A 14,050-nucleotide genomic window follows, 5' to 3' on the forward strand; every position below is an offset into this window, starting at 1 on the left:
TAACAGTAGTTGAGTGAAACTCTTGTTTGTCTGCATATTGTCACCAAGTGGGCAAGTCTCACACACACACCAGAAGGCGCCACGGTGGATTAATCATAGTGTAGTTTAATTCTTGACATTCTATTTCTATGTTTTTATAAAATATACAGGCTGCTAGTTTCCTTATTAAAAACAACAACAACAAAAAACCTTTGGGCAGGCTGGGAGAGATCAAAATTTCCATTTAAACGAGGAACGATAAAGATACAAGTGTAGCATGGCCACCGAACAAACTCTTTTTCAAGGCCCCACTGTACTGTACAAGCACCAGACAAGTGAGCGACCATGAAATGTACTTTATTTAAGGTTGATCATCAGATGTCCACTCAAACCGTTGCTTACGTTACAGCGACACCCGAAAGAAAGCGCAGGTGGTCACATGCAAGGAGATTAAAAAGACCACTTAAAAACCCGATGATATGGCATACTGGAAACTAAGCTTTGGCTGTCGATATGATAAAACACTTTCAAGTATAGTCAGATACAGAGGTATATTCATAAAAAGTGATAAATTAAAAAAGGCAACAGATTTATTTTTTTTTACAGCACAAAACATCCACACTCCAAATGCTTGATGTAAAAACAAAACAAAAAAAACTATCAAAAGTAATTTTACAAGCATCAAATATAGATAAGCACCCTCTAAAAGCAAAAAAAACTCATTGCTTAGAAAAAAAATAAATGGCAACTGTCTGATGCTCCCATCTTTAACTGCTTGTGCCACAAACATTTTGTGTGGACAATAAAATGGCCGCCTGGTGTCAAATTCAAGACGAAAACAAAACGACTGGAGGAGCTTCCATACAGCTGTCAAGCACACTAATTACCCCCCCCCCCCCCCCCAAAAAAAAATCTGCAACTTAGGATTGTTCTTTATTTCAAAATGAAAAAGTGTATGATACTATTGCAACGACTCATGATGTGCAGCAAAGTGGATCTAAAAACAGATAAAAATGAGTCTCTTTATAATGCATGTTCACTTGTAAACAAGCAGCACTTGATGACTGCGACCTGATTATGAAACCGTGCGTGTCTATGTTCAGAAAAACACTGTTACACTAAACGCAAATCAATTCCCCAAAAAATACTTTGACAAATTACATCTTTCAATATGACGACGTGTTGACGCTGGTTTAGGTCGATTAGTAACAGCGGCGTTGTTGCCGACGGAGGCAAAGTAAAAAAAAAAAAAAAAAAAAAAAAGGAATCAAATTCCGACGTGGGGGATTTTAGTAATCTTCGTCCTCGGATTCCTCGTCTTCGGCGGTCTCCAGCCAGGTGAGCCACTGGTTCACCTGCATGACAAAAACAAAAATCAGAGACGCAGCTTGTGTTTGGAATCACTCCCTAGTGAGTATTTTTAGAATTGATTATTCCAATGATTAGTTAGATTTAAAAAAATAAAAAGTGTACGGAATTTTTTTTCTGAGATTACAGTTTATTAACTGATAATTGTTGTATATTTAATGATTACAGAGGTGCAACAATTGTAATCTACTATCCAATGAATCACAACTATTTTGATAGTCGATCAATTGTTTAGAGACACTGACTAAAAATCTGAATTTCATCTTCTGAACAGTAAATACTCTCAGATTTCTGTAGTCCTCGCATGCAGAGCGGTTATCTTGGTTTTTAACCAAAACAACATTTCGAAACGTCTGCTTTTATTATGGAAAACAACATTTTTGCCTATTTCCTGACTTGTTACAGACCAAACCAGTAACTGAATCATGATGAATTTGTTTGTGCATTTTCTGTACTGTCAATTTGAAATAAATTCGTTTTCGAATAATGGGATGACTAAATGTTTCAGATTCACTGAGGGGGAGGAAAAAAAAAAAAAAAAAAAAAAAAGACAGGAATCAATTATTAAATCATGGGAACTATAGGACATAATTGCTTCAGTTTTCAGATAAAATTTTAGTCAAGGAACAGATTAATTTCAAAAACAGAAGCGCAGAACAGTAGTGACGATATGTGGTTTGGTTGAACATTTTGGTCTTAAATATACAATGTTGAATTCTCTTTTGTGCGTTTTGTTTGAGGAAAGTACGTACGTGAAACAACGCTTTGCCTTTTCCCGGATACTCTTGGGTGACGTCTTCTTTCCATGTCAGGAAGGCTTCTTCTTCAATGATTTCCATGTCGTAAAAGTAGGCAAAGAAGCGCAGCAGCATGCCTGGACACAGACAGCACAGTTAGCATTTCTGACAAGTGCGTTTGTGTGTGTGTGTGTGTGTGTTTCTCGGTCACCTTTCGGGAAGTGTTTAGCATTACAGTGGACCTGCAGAGCGTAGAGCGCGCTGACTTGCAGCTCAACGTGATCGTGCAAGAACTTTTGCATGACGGGCTTGAACGAGAGCAGCAGTTGCTTCTCCTCGTCCAGCTGCTCCTTGCTAGGAGACGCCAGCTGCTCTTCGTCATCGTCAGGGTTTATCTCGTAGGCGATGTACTGCAAGAAACTATCAGAAAAAGAAAATAAAAATGAAGCCAAGTAAAAGTAAAGTGTGACAAAATGTCTGGTCTACCTGGTTGTGAGGATATTGACAAAGCCTTTGTCAGTGTGGAGTTTGGGAGATATGTTGTCTTTAATCCACTTATAGATGGACTGTGGAGATGGATCCACTTTGATCTGCTTCAGAAGCTCCTTCTCCAGCTTCATCAGTGGGAATAGAAAGCTCAGGCCTTTGCCCTCCAGAATCTCCAGCATCCGGTCCTTGTTCTGGTCCATTTCTGGAGACGTGAGGGGAATGAACTATCAAAGCACCAGTCACTCCCAATACAACTTTGAACTTTAGTCTTAAGTTTAATGGATTCTAGAAAGTCCTATACAATTTGACTGTGGCGACCTTCATACGTTAGGAGTAGAAAAAAGCCTTTAAGATGAAGGCAAAGCACTACATTTGTCTCAATAAATCTCTTCAGCTTGTAGAAACGTTCAAACAGGAAGAGAGCCAAGGTTGGCACGCTTTACACTAAAGAATTAGTTTGGCAGCTTCAGCTTATTCCAGAAGATTGACTGCCTTTTGTTGCTTTACAGCTGCTAACTTCATTTTACGGTAATGTGAAAACATTGGCAAAATGTGATGCTGGAGGTGCATTTATGACTCACGCATGCACACATCCTGAGGCAAAGTTAGGAATTTAGTAAACGTTTGTTAAAATGGTTCTCAATGTTGCATGGACTGGTAATTACTGTCACTAGATCACATTCCAGTCACAAGTCAGACTGTGAGCAGTTCTTAGATTCTTAGGCTGTACTTGCCTACGTCTGAAACAGTTGAGCTGCCTTTCCTTTTTCACTTCTGGCTAAACAAGGCAGTTATTGACCTGGTGTTTAAGAGAGTTCTGAGATCTCATTGCAGAACAACAATATTCATTCCACTGATCAAACAACATTCCTAATCCAAACGACATGACTTGTCAATGATGGATAGAGGTGAGTGGAGTGCGAGACATACCGGGTAGCATGTTCTGCATGTTAACCTTGCTCTTCTGGAAGAGATCGGCGAGCCACTCGCGATCCTTGAGCTTGGACATCTGTTGCAGACAGAGCAGGAAGAGTGGGAAATGGGCGCCGTTCTCCAGCTGGTGGGCCAGATCAGTCATGCTGATGAGGTCAGCGACGGCGGCCCGTGCCGCAAACTGAGCCAGGTACGACTTCACCAGAGGGACTTCTTCCTCGATCTTGGGACACTGGTCCAGGACACCGAGAATGGCCTGTTTCGGAGAACGTTGGCAGTTTAGCTCGTGAGTGGCGGCAGTACCTCATTGTGAGTGATGTTGTATAAACTGCGAACATTCACCTTAAGAACACCGTTGAGACATTTTAATACTTCTGAAAGGCAAAATTTAGATTTGCACGCCTGCGGTGTAATGTCATGCTGGGCACCAAGAGCTAAAACAGAACAGCAATACAAATTTCCGGTAACGAGTGCATCCGGTCGCATTTGAGTTGACAAGATAAAGCCCAATGATCGTAAAAATCGGGATGCGTCGGTATCGGAATACAAGATTTTATTGCAGTAGATTATCTAATAGAATAAAAATAATGCTGCATACTGTTCAATTGCACAACATAATCAGAATTCTTAATACATTTCGGCTTCAATATGTTTTTATCGCATCAACATTGTAATGCCAGACTCAGTCGCAGCCTGAATCAAAGTATATGAGTTTTGCACGTGCCAGTCAGAATTCACCTTTACCAATTCTGTTTGGAACTTTGGTTATAAAAGTCCAGTAAATCAGATCTCAATTGTCAAAATTAAAACTCGGCACTCTTATTTCTCAAACAAACATAACATTGGTGGTAGACGGAATTGGATAGTTTCTGCATGGACAATAGATTTTAATTTTGTGCATGTATTCGTATAGATTTCTTCTCTTGCATGCCATTTAGGTCTCCTATATCCACTAATGCTACTTGAAAGGACTGAAATTTCCCCATTGTGGGACTAATAAAGGTAATCTTATATTACAAATAACCTGACCCCGTTCTTAAATTACATCTTCAGTGATGTATTAATTGAGTTCCGGTTCAGGGGGTGTCGTTATTTATTGTTATGAATTATTTTACATTTATAACTCCAGATGTGTAACAATTGGCTTATTATTTTGTTGTTCAAACTTGGTTACTCACTGCTATAATGCGGTTCCAGCCAGACCTGTGTGACAAGTTAACTGTATAACCCAATCACTTATTTCGGTTTTGCGACTTCCTGACACGATAGCTCAGGAATTAGCACTGTACTTTGTTTACGCCTTTGCCTACCCACACCTCGCCCCCTGTGATAATGGAAACAATATAAAGAAGCATGCTAAGAAGTGCAGCTTATTCGCTACCACAGAGGCGATGATGAGTGACTTACAATGTGTTGATGACACCAGACGCAAAGAGAACTTTCGCCTCCACGGCCGTGTAATAAACTGGCGTACCCCCAAGCAGCACCCCATCCCTTTTTGTCAGTGGCCAGAAAGACAGCCGTGCTGGCCGGTAATGGAGGCCGCTGGAGTTTGCTCTCCCCCAATATTCGGAACAATCGATATTATGGCCGTAACGAATCAGCGTTCAGTGATTTCCGAAACAAAAGATGGATGTTCCATAACATTTGGCAGCTTTATATATCGTTTAGGTAAACATTTTGGTGTTGAAATATACAATGTCTTATCCTCTTTTGTCGTGTGCTGTGTGTGTTTTGCTGCGCCATGTCTGTCCAAGTTTGAAGAATTACTGTAATATCTATGCTAATTTCCATTAGCCTGTTTATGGTGTCCTGCATTGGAGGGTAGGATTAGGCTTGCGGACGTTCATGAGATGAAGTTATCGGATTTGGTCAAATATTTTGATGCTTGAATATACGTTTAATTCTCTCGTGTCAGTTTTACAGTGAAGTTCAGCTGGGAGTGACATATACATATATATATTTTCACCTCTAGTAGGTAGAACAACCCCCCCCCCCCAAAAAAAAAGGGGGGGTTCGCGGTATAAACTTTACACTCACCTGCAGAAGGTTCTCGCTTGTGACAAGGCCCTCTGTGCAGAGCTCGTGGATCAGGGCGCTCGCAAGTTCCTTATCGTCAGCTGTACGACTGAGCGAAGACACCACAATCTTGTTCAGCATCTCAGATAAAAAGTGTTTAGGAGCCTTCATCTCCTTCATAGTGGCCACAGCCTCACTGACGTCCTTGCCGTTCATATAGTCAGCAACAAGTGTGTCCTAAAAAAAAAAAAAAGAAGACAATGGCGAAATGTGTTACACTGCATGTAATAGTGTTGTACAGGACTTGGGCGGGGGGGGGGGGAACAAAAAAAAAAAACATACCGTCATTTTCTGCAGCTCTTCCTTAGTTGGAGGTAGTTTTTTGGTGGACTTTGCGGGTTTTTCCTGAATCGGTGGAGGACTGGTTTTAAGACCAAGCTGTGGGGACTACAAAAAGAAAAACGCTTAACCATTTAACTTTTGTAAAGTCATGTTCTGCCACCATATAAACAATTACCTGCCCCATTAAGGAACCTTGGGCACTTGGCGGCATCATCGTCATCTGTGGCTGCAGCTTTGGCACTTTTTTGTTTAAGATGAATGACTGTGCTGGCCTCAGGCTGATCTGGAGGTGTGAAAACAAGAATTTAAACCATCCGACCTTTTGTCAGAATAAAACCAGTGCAACCCAAAGACATCTGCTTATAGTAGATTAATTAATGTCACAATAGAACCTGGAGAGTCTTTCCACCATCTTAACAGAAGTCTAAATACCTCATCAACATTGAGCTTCCCTTTCTTGCTAAAGCGTGGGCCCATATCCTTAGACTGCATCTGAACTGAGCCATTCTGTTTATGGCTGAAAACTGGTGAACTCTGACCCTGGGTAGACATTGAGAATAAATGCTGGCAATGTCTAGAATCAATAACAAAAGCAAGTTGAGTTGGAGGGGGAAAAAAAACGTAATGGCAATCACCTGCATTGGCTTGATAAAAGGCTTGCTTCCTGTATCAAACGGGGGCTGATGCAAACTGTTAATCCCAATATGGCCATTGAAAATTGGGTTGGAGCGGTGGCGGCCCAAAGTTGGAGAGTAGTGGTCCTGAATAACTCCAGGACCTGTTCCAATTCCAATTCCTGCACGAATTAAGAGGAAAAACAAACATTGCAAATTGTGCCGTGTGTGGCATTGTGGGGCAAGAGGACAACAATACTGTGGCATACCAGGCATTTGTCCAAACATATCAGAAAGCCCCCCAAGCCCTTCTTTGTCAAATCTGATCCTGGCCTGTAGAAAAGAACAGTCCAGGAAGGCATTATCCATGAAAAAGTCAGACCTCGAGCCATCAGATTGAGGGGGAATGAAGACACCCAAGTCCTGCAAAGAACATTAGCTTGGCATCAGGTCAGAATGAGAGGTGACTCGTAAACCGCTGATAAACAAGGAAGCGTTATGAAAATGAAAATCAACCTTTATGGCATCCTGACGAACTTGATTGATCGTTTTTGGTGCGTTGTCAAAATAAGCTTTACGAGGCACCCAGTTGTTCTCGCGCAGCTCTGCTGTATTCTGCAGCAGGAAGCGAATCCTTGCAGGTAATTCCTTGTTGTTGGTCAAGGCCTGCATGCGGCCAAAGTACTGATTCATCAGGGACTGGAATGACAAGAAAGGTGTGTCATTAAAAACAAAGAGCATTAAAAAGGACTTCTTTATGACAGCATTGTTTTGTACAAACTAGGGCTGCAATAACAAATCGATCATTAAAAGTGTTGGCAATGAATTTCATTATAGATTCGTTGTGTCGCTCGATTATTACGTTAGTCACCCGCTGCATCGCACGATTATTACAGTCTGTGCTGCTGTTGTGTGTGTTCTGTTCCAATTCATCAGAACTGTATAAAAAGTTTTTCCACATAATAGCAAGAATATGGACTTGTGAGTATTGTTATATTATCTGTATGTTGCTGCAGTGTTTGTGGGAAGATCTGTTATTTGGAGCAACAGTCCCGTGAAAAAGTATTGGGCCCCCTTCTCAAATTCTTATATTTTTGCCGTTTCCACGCTGTGTTTAAGATCAAACTAATGTAAATAGACAAATATAACCCAAGTGAACTTAAAATTCAGTTTTTCAATGATTTCCTTTATTAAGGAAAACCTGGCCCTGTGTGAAAAAAGTTATTACCCCCCCCCCTTGGTAAATCATGAATTAATTGTGGCTAATAAAATTTTTGGGCTAGTTTGCACTGATCACACCCAAGCCTGATTACCTCCAGACCTATTCAAAACCAATCTGTACCGACAAAAATCAAGCCAGACAAAACATCTAAAAATATATGCAACAAAAGGACACGATCCAAAGAAATTCTAGAACGGTCCAGAAATAAAGTAATTGACATCTATCAGTCTGGTAAGCGTTACAAAAGCCAATTCTAAAGCTTTAGGATTCCAGCGAACCATAAGGGAGACTAACATGGAACAGTGGTGAACCTTCCCATGAGTGGCTGGCCTAAAAAGATTACCCCAAGAGAACAGCAATGACTCACCCAGGAGGCCACAAAGGAACTCAGGATAACTTCTAAAGAACTGCAGGCCTCCCTTGCCTCAGTTAAGGTTAGTGTTCATGACAACAATAAGGAAGAGACTGGGGGGGGGAAAAAAAATGGCATCCATGGCAAAGTTCCAAAGCAAAAACCACTGCTGACCAAAGAGAACAAAGGCTGGTCTTACTTTTGCAAAACAAAAAATAAAAAATAAAACATCTGAACGATTCCCAAGACTTTTGGGAGAATATTATATTTACTGACGAGATGAAAGTTGAGCTTTTTGAAGAGGTGAGTGTGTGTGGTTACGTCTGGCATAAATGTAGCACAGCATTTCAGAAAAAGATCATCATACCAACAGTCAAACACGGTGGTAGTAGTGTGATGGTCTTGGGCTGCTTACTCCTTCAGGACCTGGACAACTTGCTGTGATTGATGGAACCGTGAACTCTGCTCTTTAACAGAAAAACCTGAGGGAGAATGTTCAGCCATCAGTTTTTGTCCTCGAGCGGAAGCGCACTTGGGTTCTGCAGCAGGATAACGATCCAAAACACACCAACCAGCAAGTCAACTTCTGAATGGCTTAAGAAAACAAAATGAAGGTTTTGGGAGTGGCCTAGTCAAAGTCCAGACTTGAATCCGATTGAAATGCAGTGGCATGATTTTAAAACCCTCAATTGTTTCTGAATTCAAACAATTCTGCAAGGAAGAGTGGGCCAAAATATCTCCACAGAGATGTGAAAGACTCATTGTCAGTTATAGACAACGCTTGATTTCAGTTGCTGCTGCGGAGGATGGCCCAACCAATTATTAGGTTGAGCGGGCATTACTTTTTCCACACAGCACCAGATCACTTTGAATAGCTTTATGTTCTTAGTTAATGAAATCACCATTTAAAAACATTAAGTTCACTTGGGTTACATTTGTTTGATGATCTTAAAGTGGGGAAACTATGCAAAAATTTAAGGGAGCCAATATTTTTTCACAGCGCTGTACACAAGTACCGCTACTTTGGCAATAAGATTTTGCATTGAGCTGTTAGCATTAAGATGGCAATGTTTCGAAAAGAAAATGTGTTGGATTAAAATATACAACTTGTTCATTCTTTTTGTAGTGTCTTCAGTTTTTCAGCCAACTGGAGTGTCAATAATTAAAAAAGAAAGTTGGACCTTTTGATGCAGCGACCTGTGTGCACTGCCAATTTGAAATAATGTGCTTTTTTTTTTAAAATAAATAAAGGGATGGCAATTAAGAATTCATCGATTAATCAAAAATAACCGATTAAGAAATTAAACTAATAGTTAGTTTCAGACCTATTACAAACATACCCGAGCCTTTGCATGATCAAGTTTTGGTCCCACCGTCTTCATTATCTGACAGAGGCATTCCAGGTCTTCTCCCATATCCTTAATTTGGACTCTCTTCTTCTTTTCCAGAAGCTTAAAACAAAAACGCACATTAGAAAATTTAATTTTCGTACTGCCGATTTTGTTTTACTATACAGTGGTGCCTTGACTTAAGATTTTATTCAATTCCGTGACCGTGCTCAAGGTAACACTGTATATTGTGTAAATAGGACCTACTGTTTTGATGCATTTATGGAGGATGGATTCGTGGATAAGGTGGAGTTTCCCAAGTTCTCCAATGAATTTGATGTTGCCAAGCATTTTAATCTTCGCAACAGCACGCTGTTCCTCCTCCTCAGAGGTGAGTGGGCAATCGTGTTTGTCAAAGACTACAGAGGAAAAAACAATGACAAAGTTAAAAGTGATCTTGACAAAAATTGCAAAACATGCTATACAAAATATTTGCTACACACGTTCAACATTTCTGGCACGATTTTCAAACTCATCTTGAAGCTTGGAAATGAGAAGTCTTCTGAAGGTCTGCAAGCGAGAAAAAAAAAAAGAAGAAAAAACTATATTAAAGGCCACCAAAAACCAGTTAATGCTTTCACCTTAAAATATTTAATAATTTACTGTATTCTGCTTTTTTGTTGCAGGGTTTTCTGTTGCTGGATCTTCAAAGTTTGGTGCGTCTTCTGCCAAGCGTAGACATAGCTGAGCATATAACTGACTGTACTTGGGCTCTTCGAGGGCTTTGTCAACGATCTGAAAAGGCACCCCCCCAAAATAAAGCATAGAAGCACATAATGAACGAGTGCCTTGATGGGCTACACAAATGGATCAAAGAACTTTAGAGAACACCTACCAACAAGATAATTCCTTTCAGTACAAGCTTAGAATCCACACCCACATTGAGGAGCTCCAGGCACAGTTTGTCAAACTTCTCAGGTGTCAGCTTATTAAGAATGCTAAAGATAGCAGAGGCATGCAATAAACCAGCAGCTTAACACAAACTGATTCCATCAACGTTTTGACAAACACGGAAGCAATAGTCTTGAATTCCCAGTCAAAACTCACCCCCTCACTTTTCTGAAGATTGCATCATGCTGCACTTTCTCAGCAGACACACTGGCCTCTCGCCTAGTGCTTCGAGAAGGTATCCATCTCTGAGCGGCAGAACCTGGGGGCTTCCCCAGGAACTCGCTGTAATTGACAAACAAAGCTGATGTTACAAGAACTGCATGGCAAAACAACCTTGTGTCAGCTTAACGAATTTTTTTTGTTTAGTTACATAGTGGAAAATAACGGTAGATGGTGGAGGAGTTATTGAATGTGTGTGAAACACTTTGGCAAATAAGTTGGCAGCTACAAAAAAATGTGTCAAATGAGGAGGGAAAAAAAGCTAGTGGAGAACCTGTCCCTCCATTTGTGTTCATAGTGACACTACTTTTAGGCCAGCACAGATTTGGTGAGAACTATCAATAACATGCAATTTACTAATATTGTACATTAAAAATTAAAATAAAAATCACCTTTTGCTTTCAGCCTTGGGAAAGTGCTGAGGTGCACCCCCACCTCCTCCCCCCACTCTGTGATGCAAGCAGAAAAAAGCGTGTTGAAACGAGAAAGGGTGTATGCGTATGCTAGTTCCGTTTGTGTGTGTCATGTTTTGGAAGCGTTCCCAGTGCGAGTAGTCAGGGACGGCTCACAACATAATCAATACCTGAAATGAGAAGGAACCCCTGGTGCAACAACACTCTCCACTTTGGCGGCTTGACTACAAATATTTGGAAAAGAATTGTGTTCTGGGAAGGAATCAGGGAGAAGCACCCTACAATTAAAGAGAGGAGAATAACAGTTACAAAGCAAGCACATTCACATTTCAACAACTGAAAAGTCAGTTTAATAAAAGGACAGTTGTGCTCCACGAATAAACGTGCAAAAGGGATTTTCATAGGCCTGTCATAATAATTTTTTAAAGACGATATATTTTCCCAACTACAGCGATAAACGCTTTTTCATGCCTCTGAAATCATGAAAAATAAGGCCGGCCCTTATTCATTTTTAATTAATTATTTTATTGATTTTAAATGTTTACTGTTGTTATTATTTTTCTTATTACCATCCTAATTTCTTTTCTTGTTTCTCAATTCAATTGGTTTTCTTTACTCTGTAATATGGAACCCCCGTGGGCCTGCAATAAAGAGCTGCAAGAGTAGCCTGGTTTACATGGAGCGTTCTGTTAAACCAAATGAAAATGCTCCATATAAAAACCTCCATCGGAATAAGCAGGCCGAATGGAATTTCATTCAGTTTCACAATGGACCCCCGCGATTTGTGGGGATAGGGAGTCGGTCAGACCACGACTAGCCAGACTCTGTGGATAATTGATGCCCATTATAATTACATTAAAAAATTAACCTGCAAAAAAAAAAAAAAAGTGAATTTCAAGCACAGATAAACTAATTAAAAAAATATTTGTCCTCAAATGGGCAAATCCGCAGATGCCGAACCCAGAGTATGTGGGGGCGCCCACTGTAGTTGTCCTGCTTATATGCCAAACTCGTCCTACTTGTGAGTACAAAGGATGTACTCGTACATTGACCTTAAACATGGACTTTAAATAATCTTATGAGCATTTATTTGACATCCAGTTTAAGAGTGTACTATTCCATAGACCTTCGGCTGGATCTGAAGGCTAAGGGATAAATGCTCACACGGCTTCCCAAGGTTACCAGTGCAGTCCACTCAAATTTCGCCAACTGAGAGTCAGTTTAATGAGGACAGTTGAGCACATGAGCGCTCCACGTGCCGGTGGGGCAAAATTCAGCACTAGTACACACACACACACACACGCACACAGGCGCTGCTAACCTGGCACGAGGCATTAGCCCAGCAGACATCCACGTCTCAATCCGCTTTCACAACTACCTCCCGGACTCTAAAACGCGTCATTAATGGAAAATTACCTACGATAACACCGATTCACAAGAGTCACAGAACAATCATCTGACCGACACACAACTTGTCGAGGTGCTCATGGAAATTCTACCAGACACAATTTATACGGACATAAATGATATTCTTTCATAATTTGTTAAATTAATGCTAGTAATGTTTGGGGTTTGACATTATCGCTACGTTTTGGTGATTAATTTGAAACCGTGCTGAAGGGCCATTTAAACGTTCATCGCCAATACCGCGATTGTTATGTTCTTTGGAGAGCAGTAAAAGATCGGATTGGATTTGAATACGAATACAGAGTGAAAGCGAGAAAAGGAGTCCAGAAGCTGTTTTTCCTCAAGCCTTTGTTAGGGAAACCGGATGTTAGCACACAGCCACATAATGGTGGCTATCTCCTCGAGACGGCCCTTGCGCCGATACCGCAAGACATTAAAAGTTACATTCCAAAATTGTGGAATTCCGATAGTTTCTTTGTTCCGTCGACGTCATGTAAGGGCAAGAACAACCAAATCCACGGAAAGCCGCTAACTAGGTCACGCAGCTAACACTAGCCAACGCCGTGAAATAGCCAAAGCGCTTACCTTTTACAAAAAGAACGTCAGCTCAACTGTTGTCGTTTCGACAACTATTAAGAAAACTAGGCGATGAATGTGGGGGAACGGATGCGAATCTGTCGTAATTATCACCAGAAAGCTTCAGTTTCCGTTATCTAAAAGAGGACGGGCCTCGTCGTAGTGGCTCGCAGTTGCTGCGAAGAAGACTGCTGACTGGCTGTGTGCGTCACGAGGCATGAAGTCGCTTTTTGAATGGGGGCTCTATGATGCGTCATCAGCCTGCCCCGGTGACGTCACGTACTGAAACCTCGCCAAATCGTTTCGCAATTCACTTGATTTAGTTTCCGGAATTGGTAAATGTTCCTATGAAAAGCCCTTTTGCCGTTTAAGAGCTAGGCCGTAAATCTAATCTCACCCTAAAGATATCTTGAACTCAAAATTATGACTCGCCAGCAGTGTTGGGAAGTAACTAGTTACATGTAACGAGATTACGTAATTTAATTAGTTGTAATCAATTACATTACCGGGAGAATTAGTTGCTTTAGGACATTTCCACGTTTACAATTTTAGTTACAAAAAATAGTTGCAAAAGGTCGGATTTGGTTTCATCTCTCTTCCGCCTCCTAAAATCGACGATTGTGATTGGCTGTCTACTCAAGTGGGAGTCCTTGGCTCAATAAAGGTTGGGAAACAATATAGAGCACGGTAAAGCGGATACTGAGTGATTCCGAACACAAAGTATTCCAACTAACTTTGGAACTGTGAAGATCTCACCTCATTTTCACGCTCTCCCCACTGAGACTCGTTGGGTCTTCACCGCTGACATCAACAGAACAGGGATTATTCAGCACCACATGCAGTGCCGGTTCTGACACGACTAACACCCACACTGATGTTATTTTGCCCCCCAATAAATAAATAAAGGTGCCAAGTTGTCAAATGATGAGTGCCTTCAAATTGGACAAATAATGACAGAACAATTAGGCACTGAAAAAAATACTCTCATTCGTATGACCTAACAAGCATCCTTCCAGCTGTTGTACCCCAGACCAAACCACCTTTTGCAGGTAGTCATGTTTTGTTAGACTCACATTTGGTGCTAAACTAAAAGTACACACG

General features: G+C 40.9%; 1 protein-coding gene across 3 annotated transcripts; it reads right to left on the minus strand.

Annotated features, from left to right (window-relative positions):
- Positions 1 to 84: 84 nt before the first annotated feature.
- On the minus strand, positions 85 to 12,316 carry LOC133468129 (eukaryotic translation initiation factor 4 gamma 2-like). Of its 3 annotated transcripts, XM_061753635.1 has the most exons (21): positions 12,288 to 12,316; positions 11,137 to 11,244; positions 10,946 to 11,002; positions 10,491 to 10,616; positions 10,279 to 10,381; positions 10,047 to 10,178; positions 9,887 to 9,953; positions 9,651 to 9,802; positions 9,396 to 9,506; positions 6,998 to 7,180; positions 6,751 to 6,904; positions 6,503 to 6,663; positions 6,300 to 6,407; positions 6,043 to 6,150; positions 5,868 to 5,972; positions 5,547 to 5,762; positions 3,504 to 3,762; positions 2,571 to 2,775; positions 2,296 to 2,504; positions 2,100 to 2,221; positions 85 to 1,334 (listed from the first exon to the last, which is right to left on the minus strand). In XM_061753635.1, the coding sequence occupies exons 1-21, from the start codon at positions 12,314 to 12,316 to the stop codon at positions 1,269 to 1,271; spliced, it is 2,781 nt and encodes a 926-aa protein (XP_061609619.1). In that variant the 3' UTR covers positions 85 to 1,268. The 3 variants fall into 3 exon arrangements, with proteins under 3 accessions (XP_061609619.1, XP_061609627.1, XP_061609638.1); XM_061753643.1 differs by lacking the exon at positions 10,946 to 11,002; XM_061753654.1 differs by lacking the exon at positions 6,300 to 6,407.
- Positions 12,317 to 14,050: the final 1,734 nt, after the last annotated feature.

This window comes from Phyllopteryx taeniolatus, chromosome 2, assembly GCF_024500385.1.
Source record: "Phyllopteryx taeniolatus isolate TA_2022b chromosome 2, UOR_Ptae_1.2, whole genome shotgun sequence".
NCBI lineage: Eukaryota > Metazoa > Chordata > Actinopteri > Syngnathiformes > Syngnathidae > Phyllopteryx > Phyllopteryx taeniolatus.

What these genes read in the sequence shown, in the direction of transcription:
- LOC133468129 (XM_061753635.1), bottom strand. Translation starts at nt 12,316, where the DNA reads ATGTCTGCTGGGCTAATGCCTCGTGCCAG. An exon ending in TCCATAAATGCATCAAAACA is followed by an intron (nt 9,507 to 9,650) that starts GTAGGTCCTATT and finishes TTTTGTTTTAAG; the next exon opens with CTTCTGGAAAAGAAGAAGAG. An exon ending in TATGTTTGGACAAATGCCTG is followed by an intron (nt 6,664 to 6,750) that starts GTATGCCACAGT and finishes TAATTCGTGCAG; the next exon opens with GAATTGGAATTGGAACAGGT.